We start from the raw sequence: 21,963 nt of genomic DNA, 5'->3' as shown, positions 1-21,963 counted from the left end.
CCACTACTAGTATTATTTAGTGACAGTTTGGGTCCATAGGAAACAGAGAAAAAGGCAAAAATAAACACATAACCTCTTCTTGCTGTTGCTGAGACAAGAAAAGAAAGACAGAGTGTCTTTGGTTTCGTGCTCTCGCACAATCCCCGATGGCTATTCAAATTCAAATGGAAACATTGTGGTACTTTTTAAAACGTTACTCTATCGCCAAATTCTCTTTCAGGTCAAACCTAACTCACCACCTATCAACATCTTCAAAATTCGAAAAAGATATAAATAAACTCTCAGTCCCCTCGTAAAGTTTTAAACTTGAAAGCAACCCAAAAGCCTAAACCATGGCTGGTTCGAGAAAGGAGAATGATTTATTGGAGGATGATAAAGAAAACGTGGAGACAGTCTCGCGCTCTGTTTCCGTTAAGAAAGGAGAGGATAAGGAGAATGTCTCGCCTGGAAACAGCTCTGCCTCTGTGGAAACTAAGAAGCAAGACCGAGCCTTGAAGTCTCGATCGATGAAGGGAGATTCTAAGTTTCCCAATGAGGTTACGAACTTCAAATCTTTCTCGACGGGTGGTCGAGCAGCTCTGAAGCAGACATCGCTGCAAGTGTGTATGCAGCTGAACAGCGATGAGGTCGATAAGGGTGTGAAAACTTGGACTAGTGTTGATTCTGAGCATTTGAAAGTCTGGGAGTTTTCGGATTCCGAAGCTGCCCCTGCTTCCTCTTGGTCTACTTTGCCTAATAGGTAACCAAAAAAAACAAAAAAGAACTCAGTTACTAAAATTCTTGTGCTTTTCTTGTCTTGAGCATGTGTATATATACAACTTGTTGAACAGGGCTTTGCTGTGTAAGACGCTACCTTTGGATGTGGGTAGATGCACTTGTCTGATTGTCAAAGAGAAATCGCCAGAAGGCTTAAGCGACGGTTCTGTATATTCACTTTATACACATGTAAGTGTTACATATATGTGATCTACTATGATACTGTTTCAGAACCGAGATTAATGTTTATAATAGCTTACAAGTGTTGGATGATGTGTTTCAGGAAGGTCGTGGAAGGAAAGACCGGAAGCTAGCCGTGGCTTACCACAGGCGGCGTAACGGGAAGTCTGTGTTTAGGATTGCACAGAACGTTAAGGGGTTATTGTGCAGTTCGGATGAAAGTTATGTTGGTTCTATGGCGGCTAATCTCATGGGTTCTAAGTACTACATATGGGATAAGGTCAGAAACTCTAGCTAAATTTATCAGTGTTGTTTCTGCTGAGTGGTCTGAAACTCTAGCTGAATCTTAATGGTCTTTTGCAGGGAGTTCGAGTTGGATCTGTAGGTAAAATGGTGAAGCCGCTTCTTTCAGTTGTAATGTAAGCTTTTGAGGATTTGTGAATGCTTTGTGTCTTTTGGTGAAGTTGACTCTCCCTAAAGTTTTGGGTTTGCTTATTATGTCTGTGTTGGCTTCTGCAGCTTCACACCTACTATAGCAACTTGGACAGGGAGTTACAGAAGAATGAGAGCTTTACTACCAAAGCAGCAGCCAGTGCAGAAGAACAATACTAAGCAGGTAAAGGCTTAATCTTGAAGCTTCTCACCATCAATCTTGCATTCCTAAAACATAAAAATATTAATCGGTATATGTTCATAGGTCCAACAAGCTAGTAAACTACCGCTTGATTGGCTTGAGAATAAGGATCAAGTTCAGGAGCTATGCTCAAGGATACCACATTACAACAAAGTAAGTCTCATGGGGATTCATTGGTGTAACTTCGGAAGCTTGTATTGATTCAGTCTCTCTCCTTTTCATTAGATCTCCAAGCAGCATGAGTTGGACTTCAGAGACAGAGGAAGAACAAGTCTAAAAATACAAAGCTCGGTGAAAAACTTTCAGCTCACACTCACGGTACATCTCCACAACTCTTCAGAGCTTTAATCAAAAACACACACAATCTCCAAAATCCTGAACATTCTGTGCTTTTTAAACAGGAGAACTCCAGGCAGACGATTCTTCAGATGGGAAGAGTAGACAAATCAAAGTATGTAATTGACTTCAGGTACTTGCTCCAACACCAAATGAGATTGACTATAAACATAGTTTAACCTTTGGGTTCATCTGTCTAAACAACATGTTGCTTTATCTGTTTGCAGGTATCCATTCTCAGGCTACCAAGCATTCTGCATTTGCTTAGCTTCCATTGATTCCAAGCTTTGTTGTACTGTTTGAACACTATAAAGTTTGGAGAGTTCAATCCATGAACATCCCTCCAACTATCATATCATCTGTATTCATTGCTTTTCTGCATAATCAATTTCTCTTATCTCAGTGCCTCTCAAAACAGATGATTCACCCATAACTTGAAAGTGTTAAAAGAGATTCAAACTTTATTATATAAGACTGTCACAACAGAAAGAATAATATTGAAAACAAAACTTATCAAATCCATTTTTTTTTAGCAATCATTCAACTCGCTGTAGAAATCAGGCGTGAGGAAAGAATCTAAACCACCGAAGATGACGTCATCCTCCGCCTTCCCGGAGTCTTGACACCCGAAATACGTCTGTATATCGTCCGGGAAGCTCCGGCGAGACGGAGCGATCTCCGGCGGCGTCGATGGTCCGATCACCTCCTCTGCGTTCGAGCAAGGCGAAGACTTTAGGAACTTCGTTTTCCGGTCATCGTTTTCGTCGGAGGAGGATTGGCTCTGCCACGGTGCCGACTCGTGGTCAGGGTTTATAAACGGGCTGGGATCGGAATGCGGGATGTTCGCGGCGTCGATAGGGCTCTCCGGCGCCGGCAGTTTGAGATAACGGTTTATGTCGAAGTTGGTAACGGCGTTAAGTCCACGGTACTCTATTGCTGCCACGTCATAGGCAATGGCCGCTTCTTCCTGCGTAGCTACAAAGGGGGTGTAAAATGTCACAATCAAAAAACATTGAGAACTTATGCATAATTTAAGTAACTTTGCTGTCCCAAAAAAAAAAGATTCACTTCTGGTTATTAATTGTTGCATTTTACCAATACGTAAGGTAAAAACTATGCTACAAGCCTGCGGTTTATTCTTGAATCTATATGATTGTGTTATTTCATATTCGATATCTTTCAAAAAAATATATATATATTGTCAAATTATATTATTTTTAAAAAATTTAAAAGTAAAAATAAAAAATAAAAAAAAATAGTAATTACAAAAAATATTTTTAATGTCGTCAGCAAAACATTAAACCCTAAATTCTAATTTCTAAACCCTAAATCCTAAACCCTAAACCCTTGGATAAACCCTAAATTCTAGGATAAATCTTAAACTCTAAATCAAAATCACTAAACACTAAAACACTCAAGGGTTTAGGGTTAAGGGTTTATAGTATTAGGATTTAGTATTTTTATTTAGAGTTTATGATTTATCCAAGGGTTTAGGGTTTAGAGTTTACCCAATGGTTTAGGATTTATCCAAGGGTTTAGGGTTTAAGATTTAGGGTTTAGGGATTAAGATTTAGGGTTTAGTGTTTTGCTGACAACGTTTAAAGATTTTTTTTTTAATTCTTTTTTCAGTAACTACTATTTTTTTTTTACTTTTTTTTTTAAAATATAATATAACTTGATAATATTTTATTGTTTTTTTTTTTAAATATCGAATTTGAAATAATGAAATCATAGAGGTTCACCCTAGGAGATGATCCGAGGAGAATAACTCACAACTGCAAGTCAATAGAAATGTACTTTTCCGTTGATTTTTTTCCTTAAAACTCTCTATGTACTTTTTTTCCCTTGATATGGGACAATATGGGAAACATAATCATAAATAGTGGAATTAAATTGGCCAGTTAAATTGGATGAGCAACTTAGAGTTTAAACCATACAATAAATATATATAATGTCAACATAAGAAAAAATATATATAATAAATTAAAGGCTTGACTAAAGTGGTTGGGTTTGGTGATCTATTTCCCAACCAACTCAAGATCTGATTACGTGCATGCATATCGATATAGCAACTCCCTCTTAAAAGATTTATAAGTAAAAAATTAAGCTACTATATGAAGATAAATAAAACACACATAGTTCTTTTACTTAGCGTATATATTTACAGCATCTCCAACGTAAAACTCCATCTTTTCTTTCAAAATGGAGTAAAAATGAAAATGGAGTAAAATTGATCCAACTCTACTCTATTTCCTACTCCATAATTGAGTGATGAACAAACAAAAAATAGATTACTCCATTTATGAAATAAATTTCATTATTCAGTGAGATATAGAGTTTGGTTGAAACATTACTTACTTCATATTCACTTTTATATCATTTTTGAGAAAAAAATGGAGTAGAGATGGAGATGCCCTTGGCACCGTCAAATTTATAACTTACTACGATCAAGATGCTATATCATAACAAATAGTCTTGTTTTTTTTGTCGGCAACAACTAGGCTTGTTATAAAAGCTAAACACAATTGAAAATGAATGAATTCATAATGTTTAGCTAAGTATAAAAATAGGCCTATATAAAAATGTGCGCATGTAGTATTCATAAACTGTGTCAAATGACAAATCACATATTATTTATGAAAAGTGATATATTAACATGTTTTTTTATTAATATCTATATTGCATGAAGCATGAACTAATCCTTTATCTAGTCTCTAAGTTAATATAAAAGAGGGTTTGTAAAGGTTACCATAAGTTCCGAGGTATAAATACTTATTGCCAAACACTCTTCCAATTCGAGCTTCCCATCTCCCATTATGGTGATGCCTGCAAGTTCATAATACTAACTTGTAAACATTTGGAATTTTAGTATATTGAGATTGTTATTTTGACTTATAATAATAAGCGAATTTATTATATATTGAAGAATTTCGATTTACTTTGCAACGCCTCTGTATTTTGACACACCACGTGAAAACCCACTACTTTTCCTGTTAAAAATGCAATAATAAAATATTACTAACCAACTCTTAGTTAGTTACCAGACACAAAGATAATTAGCTAATCATCAGTCATACAAACAATAAAGTTATTTAATTATAACCTTCTTAACGATCCAATATACTCTTCCTTCGACTGGCTTTCCATGTCTTTGATGTCTTCTTCATAATTACACAGCTATATAATCACACAAAAGAGAAATCAATGATTATAAAAACACTCAAAAGGAAATTATAATTGTAAACATCCTCTTCTTCTTTCTTTGTATTCTGTTTATAAAAAAACAAGTAGGCAAGAAAGATTGTGAAGTAAACAAAGATCATGTGAACATTAACTCTGTTATTAATTTAGGTTCCGAGAAAATTTACAGGGAAGTTCAAGACTGTGTCTCGTCCCCAATACTTCAATGCTGCTAAGTCGTAGGCACGTGCTGCTGCATCTTCCTCATCATATGCACCTGTGCGACACCATATATTAATAAAACATAAGTTTGTGTTTATAAATACTTAAATTTGTGAATTGTAAATGTGAAAGTAGAAATAGTATTAAAAATATAGAAGATGGTTGCTGATATAGAAAACTAGAATCGTTATTCATTCCTTGTGTCACCCTCAGTAAGATTAATATATGCAATGTAAACTTTTTCTTTTTGATTTGCCAACATATCCACTTTCTAAAAAACTGTGAATTACATATTTTTAAAAAATAAATATTAACTTGTTATTATATCTTCGTTTATAAAGTGTTGGCTACCAATCCGGGAGTGCAAAAAGAAAACGCCATATGAAAAATGACCAAAACAAACTCACCTAAATATACTGCACGTGATGAGTCAGCCAATATTCCGGTCAGCATCGTCAGGAAAAAAAAACATATTAACAACTAAAATAATAAAAACAAATTAATTTAATTCAAATCAAGAACAGTAACGACGAGCTAAATCCTCCGGATAAATCGGAGTGAACATATGAAAACGACGTATCTTTATTCATCAAATACATACGATACGAGTATTATGTGTACGTATAGATTACTGACCTTGTCTTCCTTTCTTGCTCTGTGTCTCGTTCCAACTATTCTTGTCCCACAAATGCGCTTCGTACCTTCCAGTCCATCTATGCCTAATACCAAATGTTTACATACATAATTAAGGATGAAAAACGTTTTAAAACGGTGAGTTTAAGAGTTTGTTTTCTTCTCCCACAAACCTGGTGACTCCTCTATACATAGAGCTGCGTTGTGGAGGAGCATCTCGCGGTTGCGATCGGCGTTTTCGTTTTGTTTTAGGGACTACTGATGATGCAGATGTCTCATCTCCTGTTTTATTCTCAACAGAAGTCTTCTTGCTCCGCCGTGAGATCTCTTTCATTACCGGAGAGTCTTGGATATGCATAAACAAGAAGACGAAGAAGTAGATGGAAAACAATAAAGAGAAGAAAATGATGAAATGGTTTTCTTTCTAAGGAGACTATAAAGGGAAATGGTTGAGTGTTTAAATTAGTAATTTCCGTTTATTTTTTAAATAACATTTTTAATTGTTTATTGCTTTAAAATGTTTTCTTTGCTACGGCCCTCTTTGTACTTGTGAAATTAGATTTATCTCATTAATTAAAATTCCTAAACATGCTCCATAACTATTTCATCTGATTTGATTAGCATCAACTTTCAATAAGAAAACAAATCGTCCGTTGATTAATTCTTTAATTCAGGATAAATAAGGAACGAACACGTGGACGTTTAGATACGGTTGGCCAAGAATCGTGGAGAAAGTAGGCAAGCAAAACCGGAGCTTCATAATTTCTCAGCACTTTGGTTGATCTACTTCTTTGTTTGGTCGGGCCGCCATGAAAGATACACACATATATAATGTTAATGATCAAACCTCCTTAGTATTATGTCATTATACTGGATTATATTTGATATGTCCTTCGAATAATTTTAGCAATAGGTCACTGGGTCTTATTCATCTAAACACACACATTTACAAAATAACAATAACTAATAATCATAATAACCATGGAAAGCCTCCAAGGCTCCAACACCAAATTTCCAATGACAAAACAATACTACATGCTATGCATATGTACTCGTCTCTCGTCTTATAGGTCCGTCTTTTGTATAATCATCATCGATTTTAACATGGGACATGCATGTATGTAATAGATCATAGGTTATGGTCGGATAGATAAAAGATCACCATGTATAGTTTATATTGTTAGTAAATCTACTATTTAATGTATGTACCTGCCCCCGGCTACCCCTTGATGAGACGGGAAGCAAATGTCAACAATTATGGTAAAAATTGTCTTCAAGAGGACTATCTGAAATGAGCCATGTGATACATTGCGTGTTAAGTAATGCAATTAGTTAAACAAAAAAAAAAAAGTAATGCAATTAGTAAGCGACTTAATAGATACACTATACTTAACAATCCCCTATATATTAAAAGAGAAACATTACAACTTTTGAGGTAGCCATGTGTCATCACTACAATGATTCTTAGAATCCTAAAATAGGTTGGTCCATCCAGATATATATATATATATATATATATATATATTGTCATCAGTCCATCCAGATATATAATAAGCTTTTTATTAAACTAACAATAAATTAATTATTATTGTTCTCAATTATTTCCTTAAATAAATATTACAAAATTGCCTAATGTGGCTAAAGTATACAGTAAAACCTCTATAAATTAATAATGTTGGGACTACACCAAAACTATAATTTTTTTATTAATTTATAGAAATATTAATTTATCGATATACTAATTGAACCAAAAACTCAATTTGGGACTATAAAATTATATTATCTTATAGAAATTTTTAGTGTATATTAATTTATAGAGTATTAATTTAAAGAGATTATACTGTATATGACAATTAATGATTTTGAATAATAAAGATTTGATACAAATTAATATATCCTCTATCATTTTTGTTTAACTTTAAATTATTAAAATAAATTAAACGACCACATTAACTATATAATAAAAATTTATATTTTTCCGTATATGTTATATTTTAAAAGTCTCACATAGAAACTTTTATGATCCATTGTTAAAAAAAAATTTTTATGACAAGAAACAAATAATTACAAAATTATGTAAGTAGGAGTCCTCATTTAATAAATACTATGACTATATCTATATATATATATATATATTAATGTCTTTCAAATTAAACTATATACCGTAGAAAAGACATAAATATTTTAATTTTGAAATTTCTTTGAACAATTTTATTTGTTTGATAAAATTTTTGAAACATTTAAATTTTAAAATTTGCATTGAATGTTTTTAAAAATTATAAATTCTTAAAAAATTTAATAATCGCAAAATAAATTTTTTGTTATCTGTGATTTAAATTTTCCGTTACAATAATATACAAATCATCAAAAAAAACATGAGTAGAACGCATCATTTAACATATATCAATATTAAAAATATATTATATATCTATGTATATATTATGTTAATTTAATTTAATTATATACAATATAAATAGAAAAAGTGATTGTTTGGATTAATAAAATTTATTTATGTATTCACTCCAATTCAATTATATACGTAATAGTTACTGACTTTTTAATTACCCAATATATATATATATTATTTAATAATATATAAAAAACATAAAATGTGCAAAATTAATTTATATATACAATGTTCATTCCGCGCAAGGTGCGGGTCTTAACCTAGTTATTATTACTACTGAAAAAAGTTTGACGAGATTGTGGATTACACCATGCTAGTTGAATCATTAATACATGTTTAAAATAAGATAAGACTAGACTCGTACCGTAATTACGTTCAAGTATTAAAAAGTGAAATTTCCATATTACACTGTTCGACATACATATTTTGATCGTGATCGTTATTAGCTACTCCCTCAATTTCAAAATACTTGGAAGTTTTAGGATACTACACTAAAATTAAGAAATTTGTTTTTAATTTAAAAAATACGATCAAAATATAAATTAAAAACTATTTTAATAAATTACAAAATATCATTGGTTACACAATTTTTGATAAAGTTAAAAGTTACATTGAAATATGAAAACATCATCTATTTTGAAACATAAAAATTTTCTTTAAGCATCATCTATTTTGGATCGGAAAAAATATATATTATCATTTCTACACTGAGCTGATGACGTATTCGGACCCTAAAATTTTATATACTATTTCTTTTGGTTTGGCTAAGGAAATATCATATGATGTAAGTTCTTTTATACTATAAGTCAATACATGCCATCATTTAACAGTCGGCAGTTTAACTGATGTGATATTTTTTGTCTACAAACTTCAAAGTTCAAACCAATCAAAATGTAAAAGTCTTGTCTTGTCTATTAAAAAAGAAAGATAGAGGGTAAGAGCGAGATATAAATGAGAAATGCAAGTAAATGGTTACCACGCCACCCTTTTCGGGTATGCCATCTTTTTACGGCGTTTTACCATATGTTTCAGACACGGAGCTCACGCACTTTCGCAGCATTGAACACATTCATGTGAGAGTGAGACCCAACTGAGACCTTTCCAGCCAATAGCCTCTCGCCACGTCATCCGACAGAGTTTGTCCATGATCTCTGCAGCGTACAGTCAACACTGTGCGTTGGTGTCAAGTACAATACTTTATTTACTCTGTAGCAAAACTAGATAAAAAAAATAACGTAATCTCTAGATTCTATGTACATCCATCCGCTCTGTTATATTTTTTTTTGTAGTGACAGAGAGAACTGATCTACTATGTCTTGGATCTACTGATTACACTAAATGACGATTATTGTTGTTTGATTTGTATAAATGTTAGGGCATCTCCAATCCATAACACTATTTTAGTGTCAAAATTACACTATTTTAGTGCAGTTTTAGCACTAAATGTTTTTGACTCTCCAACCACAACACCAAATCTTACACTAAAAAGAATATTCTCTATTATTAAATTATTAAAAAGATTCTTTGTTTTTAATATTTTAGTAGAATATTTAATATTTTATGATTAACATATATTAACTTATATTAAAATTGTAATTAAAAATAATATTTCTAATTCACTTTTTAAAACATATTTCTAATTCAAATATGAATATATGACAAAATTATATTAAAATATTATTATGAAAACAAACTCTTACATTAAACAATTAAAAACACGTAACAAAAGCCAAATTACATTATACTAAATTTAATTTGTTTTCATATAAATTAATATTTTATATTAAATCAATGTTAAAGATAACAAAAGAAATATGGTATATTTATTTTAATTAAAATATCAGATCTAATTAAAAAATAATGTTGTAACAGAAATATAGTCAAATATAATTAACCAATAATTTTTGGTCAAACAATATTGAAATAAACAGTTTTACAAAAAAATAATAAAAAAAAGTTTTGGCGTTGCTACAGTGTTACACCAAATATGGTGTGACACTGTAGCAACGAAGGGAATCAGACAAAAATGGCGCTGCTTTTGCAGTGTGATTGGAGAGAGAAATCATCAAATACAACACTATTTTGGCGTTTTGCAGTCCCGTTGGACTTGGCCTAAGTATGATGTTTCTTTTTAATAAGAGTCAATTTGCTCTATATACCTAATTTGGTTCAAAATTAGCAAACTATCCTTACAGCTGTAAACTCACATTCTCTGTAGCAAAACTGACATGAACTGACTATTCTACCCTTTATGATTAAACACATTAAAGTAAGAAAGATAAACTTTCATCTTCTTCCCCATACGATATATTTTCTCTTCTTTCATCAAAATTAATGGCTTCTTTTCAAATCCAATCTGCTAATCTCTTTTTTGAATCCTCCAATTTGTTTTTGTTGCCGATCATATAAAAGAGTTCTTTCTTGTTAATTCATATCACCATTCATCATTATCACAGTGATTCCATGGATGCTGGGTGCATCATGTATCTCTCCATTATGCTTTAGAAATTGAAAATCAATGGATGGCTTGGGGATTTCGATATATTACAAGACTCTGGGGAATTGGCAATCTGCTACTAGTTCTGAGGAAAGAGAAGTACAGGTTGGCCGTACGTTAATCAAAAATGTTAAACGCTAAACTTTATCGTAAAGTATTATATAAATTGTTAGTTGATAACTTTTCAATCCAAAGGTATGCTTCCACAAAATATATCAACTGTTACATCTTTTGTTAGAGGTTATATTTACATGTAAAACATAAACGAACCAATAGCATACATAATAGAAAATATTTTTATCAATCTAATATGTTATTTATCATGTAAATATAATGTTAGACGTAAATTATTAGTTTATCCCGTTAACTTATTTTGTAGTATTCAACATATAATGTATCAGTTAATATTTTTAAAAAAATATTTTACCAGCCATTTTTTAAAGTGACAATATTCTTTGTAACATCTAATCAAATATGTATCAACTAATACTTTGTAATATCCAACTAATCATTTATCAGTTATCGTTGCCCACAATTTGATAACAATATAAGAACACATGTATCATAACACAATACCTAATCTGTAGCAACTAACCATATATTTATCAGTTAACACAATCTAATTTGTTACATAGTCGCTACAATTACTCATACTCGCTAAAGCCATGCATTGTGTTGAACGGAACTATATGTAGCCGAAAACAGAGTCACAGTGGTGAAACATAACAAAAGTCAAATTACATTATACTAAATTTAATTTGTTTTCATATAAATTAATATTTTATATTAAATCAATGTTAAAGATAACAAAAGAAATATGGTATATTTATTTTAATTAAAATATCAGATCTAATTAAAAAATAATGTTGTAACAGAAATATAGTCAAATATAATTAACCAATATTTTTTGGTCAAACAATATTGAAATAAACAGTTTTATAAAAAAAAAAAAAAAAAATTTACCGTTGCTACAGTGTTACACCAAATATGGTGTGACACTGTAGCAAGGAAGGGAATCACACAAAAATGGCGTTGCTTTTGCAGTGTGATTGGAGAGAGAAATCATCAAATACAACACTATTTTGGCGTTTTGCAGTCCCGTTGGACTTGGTTATGTTTCTTTTTAAGAAATTATTATTTTATTATCTTCGAACTCATATCAGTGAAATTAACCCATAAACAATGTTAAAATAAAAATAAGGCAACTTTTGACTCGTCGATTTTTAAAATGAAAAAAACGACAAGGCATCTGGTACGTTGAATGGTTTTGGAGAAGATTGGTTTTGATATGTACCTGATGATCCTGACTTCCTTGAGAGTGAAAAGAGTTGCAAGAAAGCAAGACAATGATTTATAATTTTGCAATTCTGAAACACTTGCTTAATTTTATGTGGAAGATAATATATAACCTCTGTTCAAGCTAACAAAAATCTTGTCCTATTGTTTGTTGCCTCTCAATCTAGCTAGTAATCAAGTCAAAACAAAACGACATTCGTTTAGGGTACCGTCAATCCATTCTAGGCTACTTTCAAACTCTTGTGTTTCCTGAGAAACAACATCAAACACAAGGAGACAATTTGTCCAACAATGTAGCCTCCTATAGCTCCATAACACACACATATTGGCCATTCCTATTTAGAACAATAATAATAGAACGATTAGTTAGCTATACATAAACATCTACTCAACCACCATGACCAAGAACAAAAACTAATATGTTGCACGTATAAATTTGGGATAGTAAAATATTACCTGCCATGGCCTTTCCCAGTCAAGCGGCATTGGCCATGCTCCAAACCATCCTCCAATAATGGCTCCATATGCTGGAACAAGGATCATGTGTTCTATATTTCCACTAGGTCTATAAGAAACAACAAAATACGGATTAAATACAAAAGAATTTGTTGTGATCTGCCATATAAGGTAGAAAATAAATAACTTACTTCATGGAAGCAAATACACGATGCCAATCTGTCAATGATGCACCAAATACTACAGTTGCTGGTACAAACTATAAAGTTCAAAATAATTAGAGACAATCAAAGGTTTGTCCCAAACTGAAGACACATGCGCAGTATCAACATCATTACATCTTTTAAGTGATATGAGCTGCAGCAGGAGGCAGCTTACCGTGAAAACAGACATAAGAAGGGACCAGTGAATTGTTTTTGGTAGATATCTGCATGAGATGAGAGGTAAATGCTAATGTCAGCATTAGAAAATTATGCAATCTCCATCACAAACAAGACTTCCACAAAAGAATAATCAGAAGAGTTAAGAGAAACAAGATCTTGGAGAAACATACTGCGCTCCAATAGGTGCACCCAAAGCAATTGCTCCCAGAGCATTCATAAAAGCCCCTATTAATAGAACAAAGAAAAGCCTCAGAGAAGTGACATTCAAGGAAGCATACTGGAATCCGTCCTGCTTGAGTTTGATTATAACTGGGTAAGCTATTACATAGTTGCTAACTCGGAGAGCTGGGGAGATCACTCACATCACACAATGATCAACTTAAATTTTACAAGTGAAGCCATTGGTTGTTTCTACTATTGTACCAACGTTAATAAGTTGAAAAGAAACAAACACAAACCTGAAATAAGTCCTAAAATGCTTCGCCCAACAGCCTTAGAACACTGGAAAGCAATTCAAAGAAAACATTAATAGAGAGTTTAAGCAGAGTCATTGTGCCTTCTCTATACAAAGCAAAACACTTGTTCAGCTTCTCTAATTACAAAGTGCAACATCTTAACAAAAATAAACTATTTTTTTTAGTAAAACTGCATGGTTTAACCGATTTCAAAGTGCTTCTTTAACCCTTTCAGCTTCACTGAAACATAATTAATAAAAAAAAAAAAATCAGAAACGAATAACACTCACCGAACATTTCTCTGGGTCTTTCCGTAGAAAGCTGTAGATGATCACCACAACCGGAAACTCAATACTCTGAAAGTTTAACATCAAAACAAGTCTATTATATCAACTAAAAATCAACACTTGAGCAGTGATAAATAAAAATAAGTGGAGTCACATTACCCAGAGAAGAAACAGAGTCAGAGATGGATCAGAGACGAGATCGACTAAAAATCTGTTTCGTGCCACCCAGAATCCGACGGCCAGAAACAATCCATTAATCAAATAAACAGAAAGTACACCCACAGTTGATATCGAACCATTTCTAGATACACCTATGGAGGTTTCTGACTTCTTCTTCTTCTTCTTAGCTTCTTTCATGGCTTCCCCCTTCTCTCTCTGTCTTCGGGATCCGAACGAGCGAAGAAGACGGAGAAAAAGATACTGGGCCTTTATATTTACTTATGGGCTTAAACGTTGAAAACCATAATGGGCCCAGATATTTGTTTTAAAAGGATGTCGGAAATAAAAATATCTGAATCATTTACCCCGGCGAATCCAGAAGTCTCTGGTACTTGTCTGAGACTTCGCCATCTTTCTACATCATCTCCGTGGTTTCGTTCCACGAGCTCTCTCTCGAAATGTCGTCTTCCACCCGTCCAATGCGTATATATATATCCGCTCCCATCGATTCAGATTACTCATCAAGCAGACAAGCAAACAACAACAGTTCAAACAAATCGAAAAGACCTAATCTTCGCAATCAACAATGGCGGCGAAATCGGATAAAGCTATCGGCATCGATCTCGGCACCACATACAGCTGCGTCGGAGCGTGGATCAACGACCGCGTGGAGATCATCCCCAACGACCAAGGCAACCGCACGACTCCTTCCTACGTCGCCTTCACCGACACGGAGCGGTTGATCGGCGACGCGGCGAAGAACCAAGTCGCGCTGAACCCTCACAACACCGTCTTCGACGCGAAGCGTCTCATCGGGAGGAGATTCACCGATCCTTCTGTTCAGAGCGATATGAGGCACTGGCCTTTCAAGGTTGTCTCCGGTCCCGGAGATAAGCCGATGATCGTCGTCTCGTACAAGAACGAAGAGAAGCAGTTCTCTCCCGAGGAGATATCTTCAATGGTGTTGGTTAAGATGAAGGAAGTCGCCGAGTCCTTTTTGGGTCACACTGTCAAAAACGCTGTCGTTACGGTCCCTGCGTACTTTAATGACTCTCAGAGACAGGCCACGAAGGACGCGGGTTCGATCTCTGGGCTTAATGTTTTGAGAATCATCAACGAGCCCACTGCTGCAGCTATTGCCTATGGGTTAGACAAGAAAGGGACCAAGACTGGTGAGAGGAACGTTTTGATTTTCGATCTCGGCGGTGGAACGTTTGATGTTTCGTTGTTGACGATTGAAGAAGGTGTGTTCGAGGTGAAAGCTACGGCTGGTGATACTCACCTCGGTGGTGAAGACTTTGACAACAGGCTTGTGAACCATTTCGTTGCGGAGTTCAAGAGGAAGCATAAGAAGGATGTCAGCGGGAACGCGAGGGCGTTGAGGAGGCTGAGAACGGCTTGTGAGAGAGCGAAGAGAACGCTTTCCTCCACGGCTCAGACGACTATTGAGATAGATTCTTTGCACGAGGGTGTTGATTTCTACGCGACGATATCCCGCGCGAGGTTTGAGGAGATGAACATGGATCTCTTCAGGAAATGTATGGATCCTGTGGAGAAAGTTCTGAGAGATGCTAAGCTTGACAAGAGCCGTGTCCACGAGGTGGTCCTCGTGGGAGGATCCACGAGGATTCCGAAGATTCAGCAGCTTCTGCAAGACTTTTTTAATGGAAAGGAGCTTTGTAAAAGCATTAACCCTGATGAAGCTGTTGCTTACGGAGCTGCCGTTCAGGCCGCGATTCTTACTGGTGAAGGAAGCGACAAGGTGCAAGATCTTCTGCTTCTTGACGTGGCGCCGCTGAGCCTTGGCATCGAGACGGCTGGTGGAGTGATGACTGTGCTTATCCCGAGGAACACGACGGTTCCTTGTAAGAAGGAGCAAGTGTTCTCCACCTATGCGGACAATCAGCCTGGTGTTCTGATCCAAGTCTATGAAGGAGAGCGTGCGAGGACCAAAGACAACAACCTTCTTGGCACCTTTGAGCTTAAAGGCATTCCTCCTGCGCCACGTGGAGTTCCTCAAATCAATGTTTGCTTCGACATTGACGCCAATGGGATCTTGAACGTGTCGGCGGAGGATAAAACCGCGGGGGTGAAGAACCAGATCACGATCACGAACGACAAAGGGAGGTTGAGCAAAGAGGAGATAGAGAAGATGGTGCAAGATGCTGAGAAGTACAAGGCGGAGGATGAGCAGGTGAAGAAGAGAGTGGAGGCCAAGAACTCGCTGGAGAACTATGCTTACAACATGAGAAACACGGTCAGGGATGAGAAACTGGCGCAGAAGCTAGATCAAGAGGGTAAGCAGAAGATCGAGAAGGCGATTGATGAGGCAATTGAGTGGATTGAAGGGAACCAGCTGGCGGAAGTTGACGAGTTTGAGTATAAGTTGAAAGAGCTGGAGGGTATCTGTAACCCAATCATCTCAAAGATGTATCAGGATGGTGCCGGTGCTGGATATCCCGATGGTGGTATGCCCGCAAGCGGTGGCTCCGGTGGTGCTGGAGGTCCGAAGGTAGAAGAGGTTGATTAGAGCAGTGGAAAACAAAGAGTGTGTTATGGACCGTTGGAAAGTCTTCCTTTGTATCGTGTGTCTTAAGTATCTGAGAGTGTCTGTATTGCGCTATTGAAACTAATGAGAGTACTCTAGTTGTATGCTTTACCCAATTTCAGTTTTTTTTGTTGTTGTTTCAGTTAGTAAATAAAGTGATTCTTCCTGTCAAAACTTTTGAGTTGCAGTTACAGACCTCATTGAAGTTTGTCTCGAAACTTCCTTGCATCACAACTCTTTCAGACATTAAAAAAAAAACTCTTTTCAAAGACATGATCATCCATTAAGCTACACACATACACTTTAAAAAATATAGGTTGATATCTGTGAATCGTCTTTGCGTGCAGTCACTGTTTTGTCCTGCTAAAGCAAATCTGATCTTTGGAGTGTCATAAAGAAACGTATCTTAAATCCTTCACTAGTCATATTACAAAACATGTTCTGTCTTGGACCCACCTACGTGCATATGTACACACACTTTTAGCTTCAGAACAGTCACTTCAAATCCACCAAATCTCAAATAGCAAATGGAGAGAACATTTCTCGCATTGTTAATCCTCCTCTTCCTCTGCTTCTCCATCTCATCAGATTCCACGGAGCTCAGGCCATCAGCAAGCTTACTCGACAAAGAACGAGTCCATGGTGCTCTGGTTTAAGCATCTATTGTATCTCTCTTTAAGTTTATAGCCAAAATGTTAAAAGTATTATCCTTCCTATGCCAGGGGATACAGTTAAAGACATAAAAGGAGAGGAAAAAGAAGAAAAGAGCATATACATCTTCAAGGCAGGGAAAGGAGCTCATGGTCATGGGTTTAAAGGTGGAAGAGGTGGAGGCCGGAAAGCATCTCCCAAACGTAACGCTGCCATGGATCACCGGCCACCGTTGTTCTTCTCGGCCGTATCCATTCTTTTCACAGGCTTTATAATGCTCTCATTAGGTCCATTCGACATGTTGATAAGATGACTATGTTGTGTGCCTAAATGTTTCAACTTGAGAGTTAACATGTGTGTTACCGAGGAAACTTCAAATTTTATTATATTTTTTTCTGAATGAATATTAAATTTATTGATGCAAAAACATATTTACATTATGTGCAGCTATTTATGAATCAAAGAATCAGACTCATGACACTAAGAGACAAAATTTCTATGATTAAGGATCCACTCTAAATTCAAACCATATTGCAAACCCTCTCTCCATTTTCTCTCTTCTTTGGAGTGAAAGCAACCAAAGCCTAACAGTTTTGTCCACAAACTTTGCTAGACACTGAGCTTCTATTTCTTGTTCACCATGTCGTCGAGCATCACGCTCTCTCCATATTGAGTGGACAGCTGCTTGGAAAACATACCAGACAATGAAGTTTTTTATGGGAGTAAGCCCAAGACTAGTGATGATTTGCAATGAGCTAACTCCAGTCCGTGGTGAATCTGTTTGGCAACAAACCCTCTGCAAGAGCCTTCCAGATCTGTCTTGTGTACCTGCAGCTGAAAAATAGATGTTCACGGGCTTCTTCAGCTTCATTACACAGAGTGCATGTCGCATTTATCCCAGTGTTCCATAACCGTATTTTGTCTCCTGTTTGCAGTCTGTTGAGCACAACAATCCAAACAAGGAAGGAGAACTTTGGAGTTGAATGGGTAAACCAGATGCCTTTGCTCCAGTTGCAAGTTTGGTGGCAGTGGCGAATCTGTTCCCAGGTTCTTTTAGCAGAAAATCTATTTACAAATCTACCTTCCACTTGCTTCCATAGAGCAATGTCATCACCCTGGTTCGCAGCCAAACAAAGGGTCTCTATTTCATTCTCCACCTCATTTAAAATGCTCACTCTGTGCCTTCGCCTTCTTCGTTGTCTACCAAGAACATCTGACACCAAGGCATTACCAACAATGCCTAAATCAATCAGACCGCGTTCACCCAGAGCAACTTTAAGGCAGCCATGCTTGGACCAGACATCATGCCAGAAGGAAGTATGCTTTCCATTCCCTACTTCCATCTGGAGAAACTGTGTTGCGAGTTCTCGGTGTTTGAGAAGTTTCCTCCAAACCCATGAGCCAGAGGTTGTAGTACTGCTAACTGACCAGAAGGATCCCTTCCTGATGGGATAGCAATGAATCCATCGGACCCATAACGAAGCTTTTTCAGAAGAGATTCGCCATATTAGCTTCAAGCATAAGATTGTGTTCATTTCCTTCAGTGGTCTTATTCCCAAACCTCCCTAATTCTTTGGTATACATAGATCCTTCCAACAGACTTTTGCTTTTGATGATTTGAGCTCAGGTCCCAACCAAAGAAAGGCCGAACAGAGGCTCTCGATCTCTTTCAGACAACTACTTGGTAGGGTGAAAGCTTGCATCCAGAAGTTGGTCATGCTGGTAATGACAGAGTTGATGAGTTGCAATATGCCAGCGTGGGAGATAAATCTTCCGGTCCAAGACTTCATTCGTTTCCTGATCTTCTCAACCAGAGGCATGTAGTCGGTGATCGTCATACGCTTTGTGAGCAGCGGAAGGCCCAAGTAGCGGACTGGTAGTCGACCAGATGCCAAAGGGCAGCTGCTGAGGATTTCTGTCTCTGTGTCTGCTGAAGTACCAGCAATGTATAGCGTTAACTTCTCCAGGCTAATGTTTAATCTCGATATGGCGGCAAACTCTTCAAAGACATTGAGCACTCCTTCTATAGAACGTTTGGTTCCATTGGTGAACACCATCAGATCATCAAACACAAGTGTGTTACCTGAATATTCTTACACTTAGGATGATAGCCAACCAGATTTCTCTCCACTGCCTGGTCAAACATGCTAGATAAGACGTTGATGCAGATAAAAAATAGATAGGGGGATAAAGCACAACCTTGTCTTATTCCCGTAAGTTCTCCATTAACCTGAACTGAGAAAGATGTTGTACATACACAAAGCTCGATCCAGTGAACAAACTCATCTGGTATGTTTAGTGCTCGCAAGGTATTCAATAGAAAAGGCCAATGAGCAGAGTCAAATGCATTTGCTATGTCGATCTTCATTGCGGAGCGGGGTGAGATATCTTCCTTGTGATAGTTCTTAACAATCTCTGTAGCTAACAACAGGTTTTCCACAAGCAGCATATCTTTGATGAAAGCCGACTGATTGTAGGAGATACACCGGGAAGATATCCTTTTAGTCTGTTCGCAATGATTTTTGAGATCACTTTGTAGATAACATTGCAGCAGGAAATTGGTCTGTAGTCTCTCATCTCAATTGTTGTATCTGTCTTGGGAATTAGCGCGAGAATTGTTGAGTTGAGACCTTTCGGGAAGAAGCCCTTACTGAAGAAAGACTAAACGTAACAGTGAAATCTTTGCCTATTACACTCCAAGATGCTTTGAAGAATTCAGTGGTGAATCCATCTGCCAGGAGATTTATTACTAGGCATTCGAAAGACCACTCTTGGATCTCTTCCTCATACGGAATAAGAATAACACTACAGAACTTAAATATGTATTATGAACATCGCATAAACTTTCTCGAGCTACGGAGATTACTAGACAAAGTCTGAAAATTGGCATAGCATAATACTTAACATGTACCAAAAAAAAAAACAAAAAAACTTTCTCGAGCTAGTTTTTTAAACCGACAGCCACAATTAGGGATGTTTAAACAGGCCAAAAGCCCGCAGACATAACGTGCTGTCTTTAAACGGGTAGAACCCGTACCCGTTTATTTGTATGTAAAGATTTAACGGGTTCACACAGGGTCGACGAGTTTACCCGCGAACAAAAGGGTGCCCATTTAATTTTTTTTTCTTTTCAGAATATGTGAAATGACGTTGTATTAGCTTAGGTTTTTTCTTGATCTAAAAATTTAGAATCTCTCTACCGTCAATTTTTTTCTCTTCTTAGCTCTGTGTCGATGAAACTGAGAAACATGACATGAATCGAAATTGAGAAACAACAATCTTGTGGGTCTCTTCGTTTTCTTCACTAAGAGAAGGTTAACATCTAATTTCTTCATTATTTTTTCATGTCTGTGTTTTCAGCTTTTCCTAATTTTGATTCTGGATTGCAGGCTGCTTTGGTGCAAGGGTTCGTTTTTGCTGTGACCTGTGAGCGTATGTGCTGTGAGCCTGTGAGCCCGTGAGCGTCCTAAATCCTATTACTTCAAGTCTTCAAGTGAGTTTCTTTGTTTCGTTTTGGTTAGCCTCTAATTCTCTTGTTGTTTGATTTCCTTCAATGTGTAGTTAGTGACTAAATTTCTAATCTTTATGTTGTGTTTCCTGGTTTTACAGAGCTTACACTTATTGGTTTGTACTCTTACTTATTGGTTTGTACTCTTTCTTACGTTTTAGTTTGACATATTTTCAGATAACAAGAAGATGAAGAAAGGGGTTGGTTTGAGATTAGAGGAGGATGATGAAGTTGGTTTCTATCTTGTTTTTCTATGGTTCAGTTTTTTTACAAAGTAAACTTTATGTATTTTTAGGTTCTCTATGGTGTAGTCTTTCACTTTCTAAGTTTCAGATTTTATTTTTAACAAAAAAAAAAGTTTCAGATTTTATGTACTTGCAGATTTTAAATATGTATTATAGACACAAATAAGGCTTATTACATATTAAGATAACTAAAAAAAAGAAAAAAACAATAACATTACATAAAATAAATAATTAAAACAAAGATAAAATCATTACCTAAAACAGTTTCTTCAGATTCTTACATGGCAAATTTTTTTTAACAAATCTGTATTTAAAAGTTAATTAAACTGTAGGTGGAAAAAAAATAAACGGACTCACGGGTCTAAACGGACATTTCTATGTTAAACGGGCTCACATTTAACAAGCTTAAACGAGTTTGCTGGTTAAAAAGGTATGTGTTCACGGGCTTTAGACTGGCATGGCTATAAACTAGCATAGTTTAAACGGATCCGGATAGCCCGTCCCCAATGACTGGTGGAGATAATCGGTCGGGTTATCAAAGAATCGGGTCGTCTAATCTCTATTATTAAAAGAGAAGTACCCATTAAAAAATACGCCTAAGTTTTCTAACTTATTTACACTTCCATGTCACTGAGAATTAAATTAAACTACCTATTTTAATGCTTGTCTTTTCCAGTTAAATTAATGAGTTTTCCTTAATCAAATTTAAACTTAATGTCATTAAATAAACCTAAAAATACATCATATTTAACGTAGCTTATTACGTACGAGTACGGCCCAATAATGAACTTGAATTTTATTTTTACGAAAACGTGAATCACTTGACTTATGTAATATTTAAAATATATTAACTACAATATAACAAATGCATATAACCTACCTATACTTTAGTTTGAAATGATCATGTTCAAGTTTTATATAGTCAACTTACATCATGCATTAATCGATGTATAATATTCAAACCACCTATAGTTTTCGTTTTCTTTATAGGATGTATCAACCAACCAATAAGATTTATAAAAAAACAAATCAATAAATACGAACTCAAAATCCAATATCTTCTATTAATCAAAACATAATATCTTCAATGTCGTATCTTTAATGTACCTATTAAATATAGAAACTGTAAC

At 35.5% G+C, this 21,963-nt stretch overlaps 5 protein-coding genes and 1 long non-coding RNA gene across 7 annotated transcripts; 4 read left to right on the top strand and 2 right to left on the bottom strand.

Moving 5' to 3' along the window:
• The first annotated feature begins 260 nt into the window (after positions 1-260).
• Positions 261-2,308, top strand: LOC106343884 (tubby-like protein 8). The gene is made up of 9 exons (XM_013783233.1): positions 261-739; positions 831-945; positions 1,040-1,216; positions 1,300-1,355; positions 1,456-1,552; positions 1,634-1,723; positions 1,796-1,888; positions 1,972-2,039; positions 2,134-2,308. Exons 1-9 carry the CDS (start codon positions 333-335, stop codon positions 2,207-2,209), a joined length of 1,179 nt encoding a protein of 392 aa, XP_013638687.1. The 5' UTR covers positions 261-332; the 3' UTR covers positions 2,210-2,308.
• A 39-nt stretch (positions 2,309-2,347) lies between these two features.
• Positions 2,348-6,372, bottom strand: LOC106343885 (AP2-like ethylene-responsive transcription factor At1g16060). The gene is made up of 8 exons (XM_013783234.1): positions 6,115-6,372; positions 5,945-6,027; positions 5,716-5,724; positions 5,275-5,363; positions 5,010-5,083; positions 4,846-4,896; positions 4,656-4,732; positions 2,348-2,881 (listed from the first exon to the last, which is right to left on the bottom strand). Exons 1-8 carry the CDS (start codon positions 6,297-6,299, stop codon positions 2,436-2,438), a joined length of 1,014 nt encoding a protein of 337 aa, XP_013638688.1. The 5' UTR covers positions 6,300-6,372; the 3' UTR covers positions 2,348-2,435.
• Positions 6,373-12,206: 5,834 nt separating this feature from the next.
• Positions 12,207-14,134, bottom strand: LOC106295244 (phosphatidylinositol-glycan biosynthesis class F protein). Its single transcript, XM_013731097.1, has 8 exons — positions 13,882-14,134; positions 13,726-13,791; positions 13,439-13,481; positions 13,151-13,205; positions 12,976-13,024; positions 12,789-12,856; positions 12,598-12,706; positions 12,207-12,476 (listed from the first exon to the last, which is right to left on the bottom strand). The coding sequence occupies exons 1-8, from the start codon at positions 14,077-14,079 to the stop codon at positions 12,363-12,365; spliced, it is 702 nt and encodes a 233-aa protein (XP_013586551.1). The 5' UTR covers positions 14,080-14,134; the 3' UTR covers positions 12,207-12,362.
• A 117-nt stretch (positions 14,135-14,251) lies between these two features.
• LOC106295243 (heat shock 70 kDa protein 5) lies at positions 14,252-16,603 on the top strand. The gene has a single exon (XM_013731096.1). The coding sequence runs from the start codon at positions 14,468-14,470 to the stop codon at positions 16,409-16,411; it is 1,944 nt and encodes a 647-aa protein (XP_013586550.1). The 5' UTR covers positions 14,252-14,467; the 3' UTR covers positions 16,412-16,603.
• Positions 16,604-16,887: 284 nt separating this feature from the next.
• LOC106294108 lies at positions 16,888-17,442 on the top strand. Its single transcript, XM_013729717.1, has 2 exons — positions 16,888-17,071; positions 17,152-17,442. The coding sequence occupies exons 1-2, from the start codon at positions 16,957-16,959 to the stop codon at positions 17,391-17,393; spliced, it is 357 nt and encodes a 118-aa protein (XP_013585171.1). The 5' UTR covers positions 16,888-16,956; the 3' UTR covers positions 17,394-17,442.
• Positions 17,443-20,240: 2,798 nt separating this feature from the next.
• LOC106294045 lies at positions 20,241-20,975 on the top strand. 2 transcript variants are annotated; one of them, XR_001260719.1, is made up of 3 exons: positions 20,241-20,394; positions 20,470-20,573; positions 20,766-20,975. It is a non-coding gene; the product is annotated as an uncharacterized LOC106294045 (long non-coding RNA). The 2 variants fall into 2 exon arrangements; XR_001260720.1 differs by having other exon boundaries at positions 20,470-20,596.
• Positions 20,976-21,963: the final 988 nt, after the last annotated feature.

Source organism: Brassica oleracea, chromosome C5 (genome assembly GCF_000695525.1).
Source record: "Brassica oleracea var. oleracea cultivar TO1000 chromosome C5, BOL, whole genome shotgun sequence".
Classification (NCBI taxonomy): domain Eukaryota; kingdom Viridiplantae; phylum Streptophyta; class Magnoliopsida; order Brassicales; family Brassicaceae; genus Brassica; species Brassica oleracea.
Note: the sequence above shows the minus strand (reverse complement) of the source record. Positions and strands in the feature narration are given on the sequence as shown.

What these genes read in the sequence shown, in the direction of transcription:
- LOC106343884 (XM_013783233.1), top strand. Translation starts at nt 333, where the DNA reads ATGGCTGGTTCGAGAAAGGAGAATGATTTATTGGAGGATGATAAAGAA. An exon ending in TGGTCTACTTTGCCTAATAG is followed by an intron (nt 740 to 830) that starts GTAACCAAAAAA and finishes CTTGTTGAACAG; the next exon opens with GGCTTTGCTGTGTAAGACGC. An exon ending in AGAAGAACAATACTAAGCAG is followed by an intron (nt 1,553 to 1,633) that starts GTAAAGGCTTAA and finishes ATATGTTCATAG; the next exon opens with GTCCAACAAGCTAGTAAACT.
- LOC106343885 (XM_013783234.1), bottom strand. Translation starts at nt 6,299, where the DNA reads ATGCATATCCAAGACTCTCCGGTAATGAAAGAGATCTCACGGCGGAGC. An exon ending in TATATTGGATCGTTAAGAAG is followed by an intron (nt 4,897 to 5,009) that starts GTTATAATTAAA and finishes CATTTTTAACAG; the next exon opens with GAAAAGTAGTGGGTTTTCAC. An exon ending in AAATACAGAGGCGTTGCAAA is followed by an intron (nt 4,733 to 4,845) that starts GTAAATCGAAAT and finishes ATGAACTTGCAG; the next exon opens with GCATCACCATAATGGGAGAT.
- LOC106295244 (XM_013731097.1), bottom strand. Translation starts at nt 14,079, where the DNA reads ATGAAAGAAGCTAAGAAGAAGAAGAAGAAGTCAGAAACCTCCATAGGT. An exon ending in GGTGCACCTATTGGAGCGCA is followed by an intron (nt 13,025 to 13,150) that starts GTATGTTTCTCC and finishes CATCTCATGCAG; the next exon opens with ATATCTACCAAAAACAATTC. An exon ending in CGTGTATTTGCTTCCATGAA is followed by an intron (nt 12,707 to 12,788) that starts GTAAGTTATTTA and finishes TGTTTCTTATAG; the next exon opens with ACCTAGTGGAAATATAGAAC.
- LOC106295243 (XM_013731096.1), top strand. Translation starts at nt 14,468, where the DNA reads ATGGCGGCGAAATCGGATAAAGCTATCGGCATCGATCTCGGCACCACA.
- LOC106294108 (XM_013729717.1), top strand. Translation starts at nt 16,957, where the DNA reads ATGGAGAGAACATTTCTCGCATTGTTAATCCTCCTCTTCCTCTGCTTC. An exon ending in CGACAAAGAACGAGTCCATG is followed by an intron (nt 17,072 to 17,151) that starts GTGCTCTGGTTT and finishes TTCCTATGCCAG; the next exon opens with GGGATACAGTTAAAGACATA.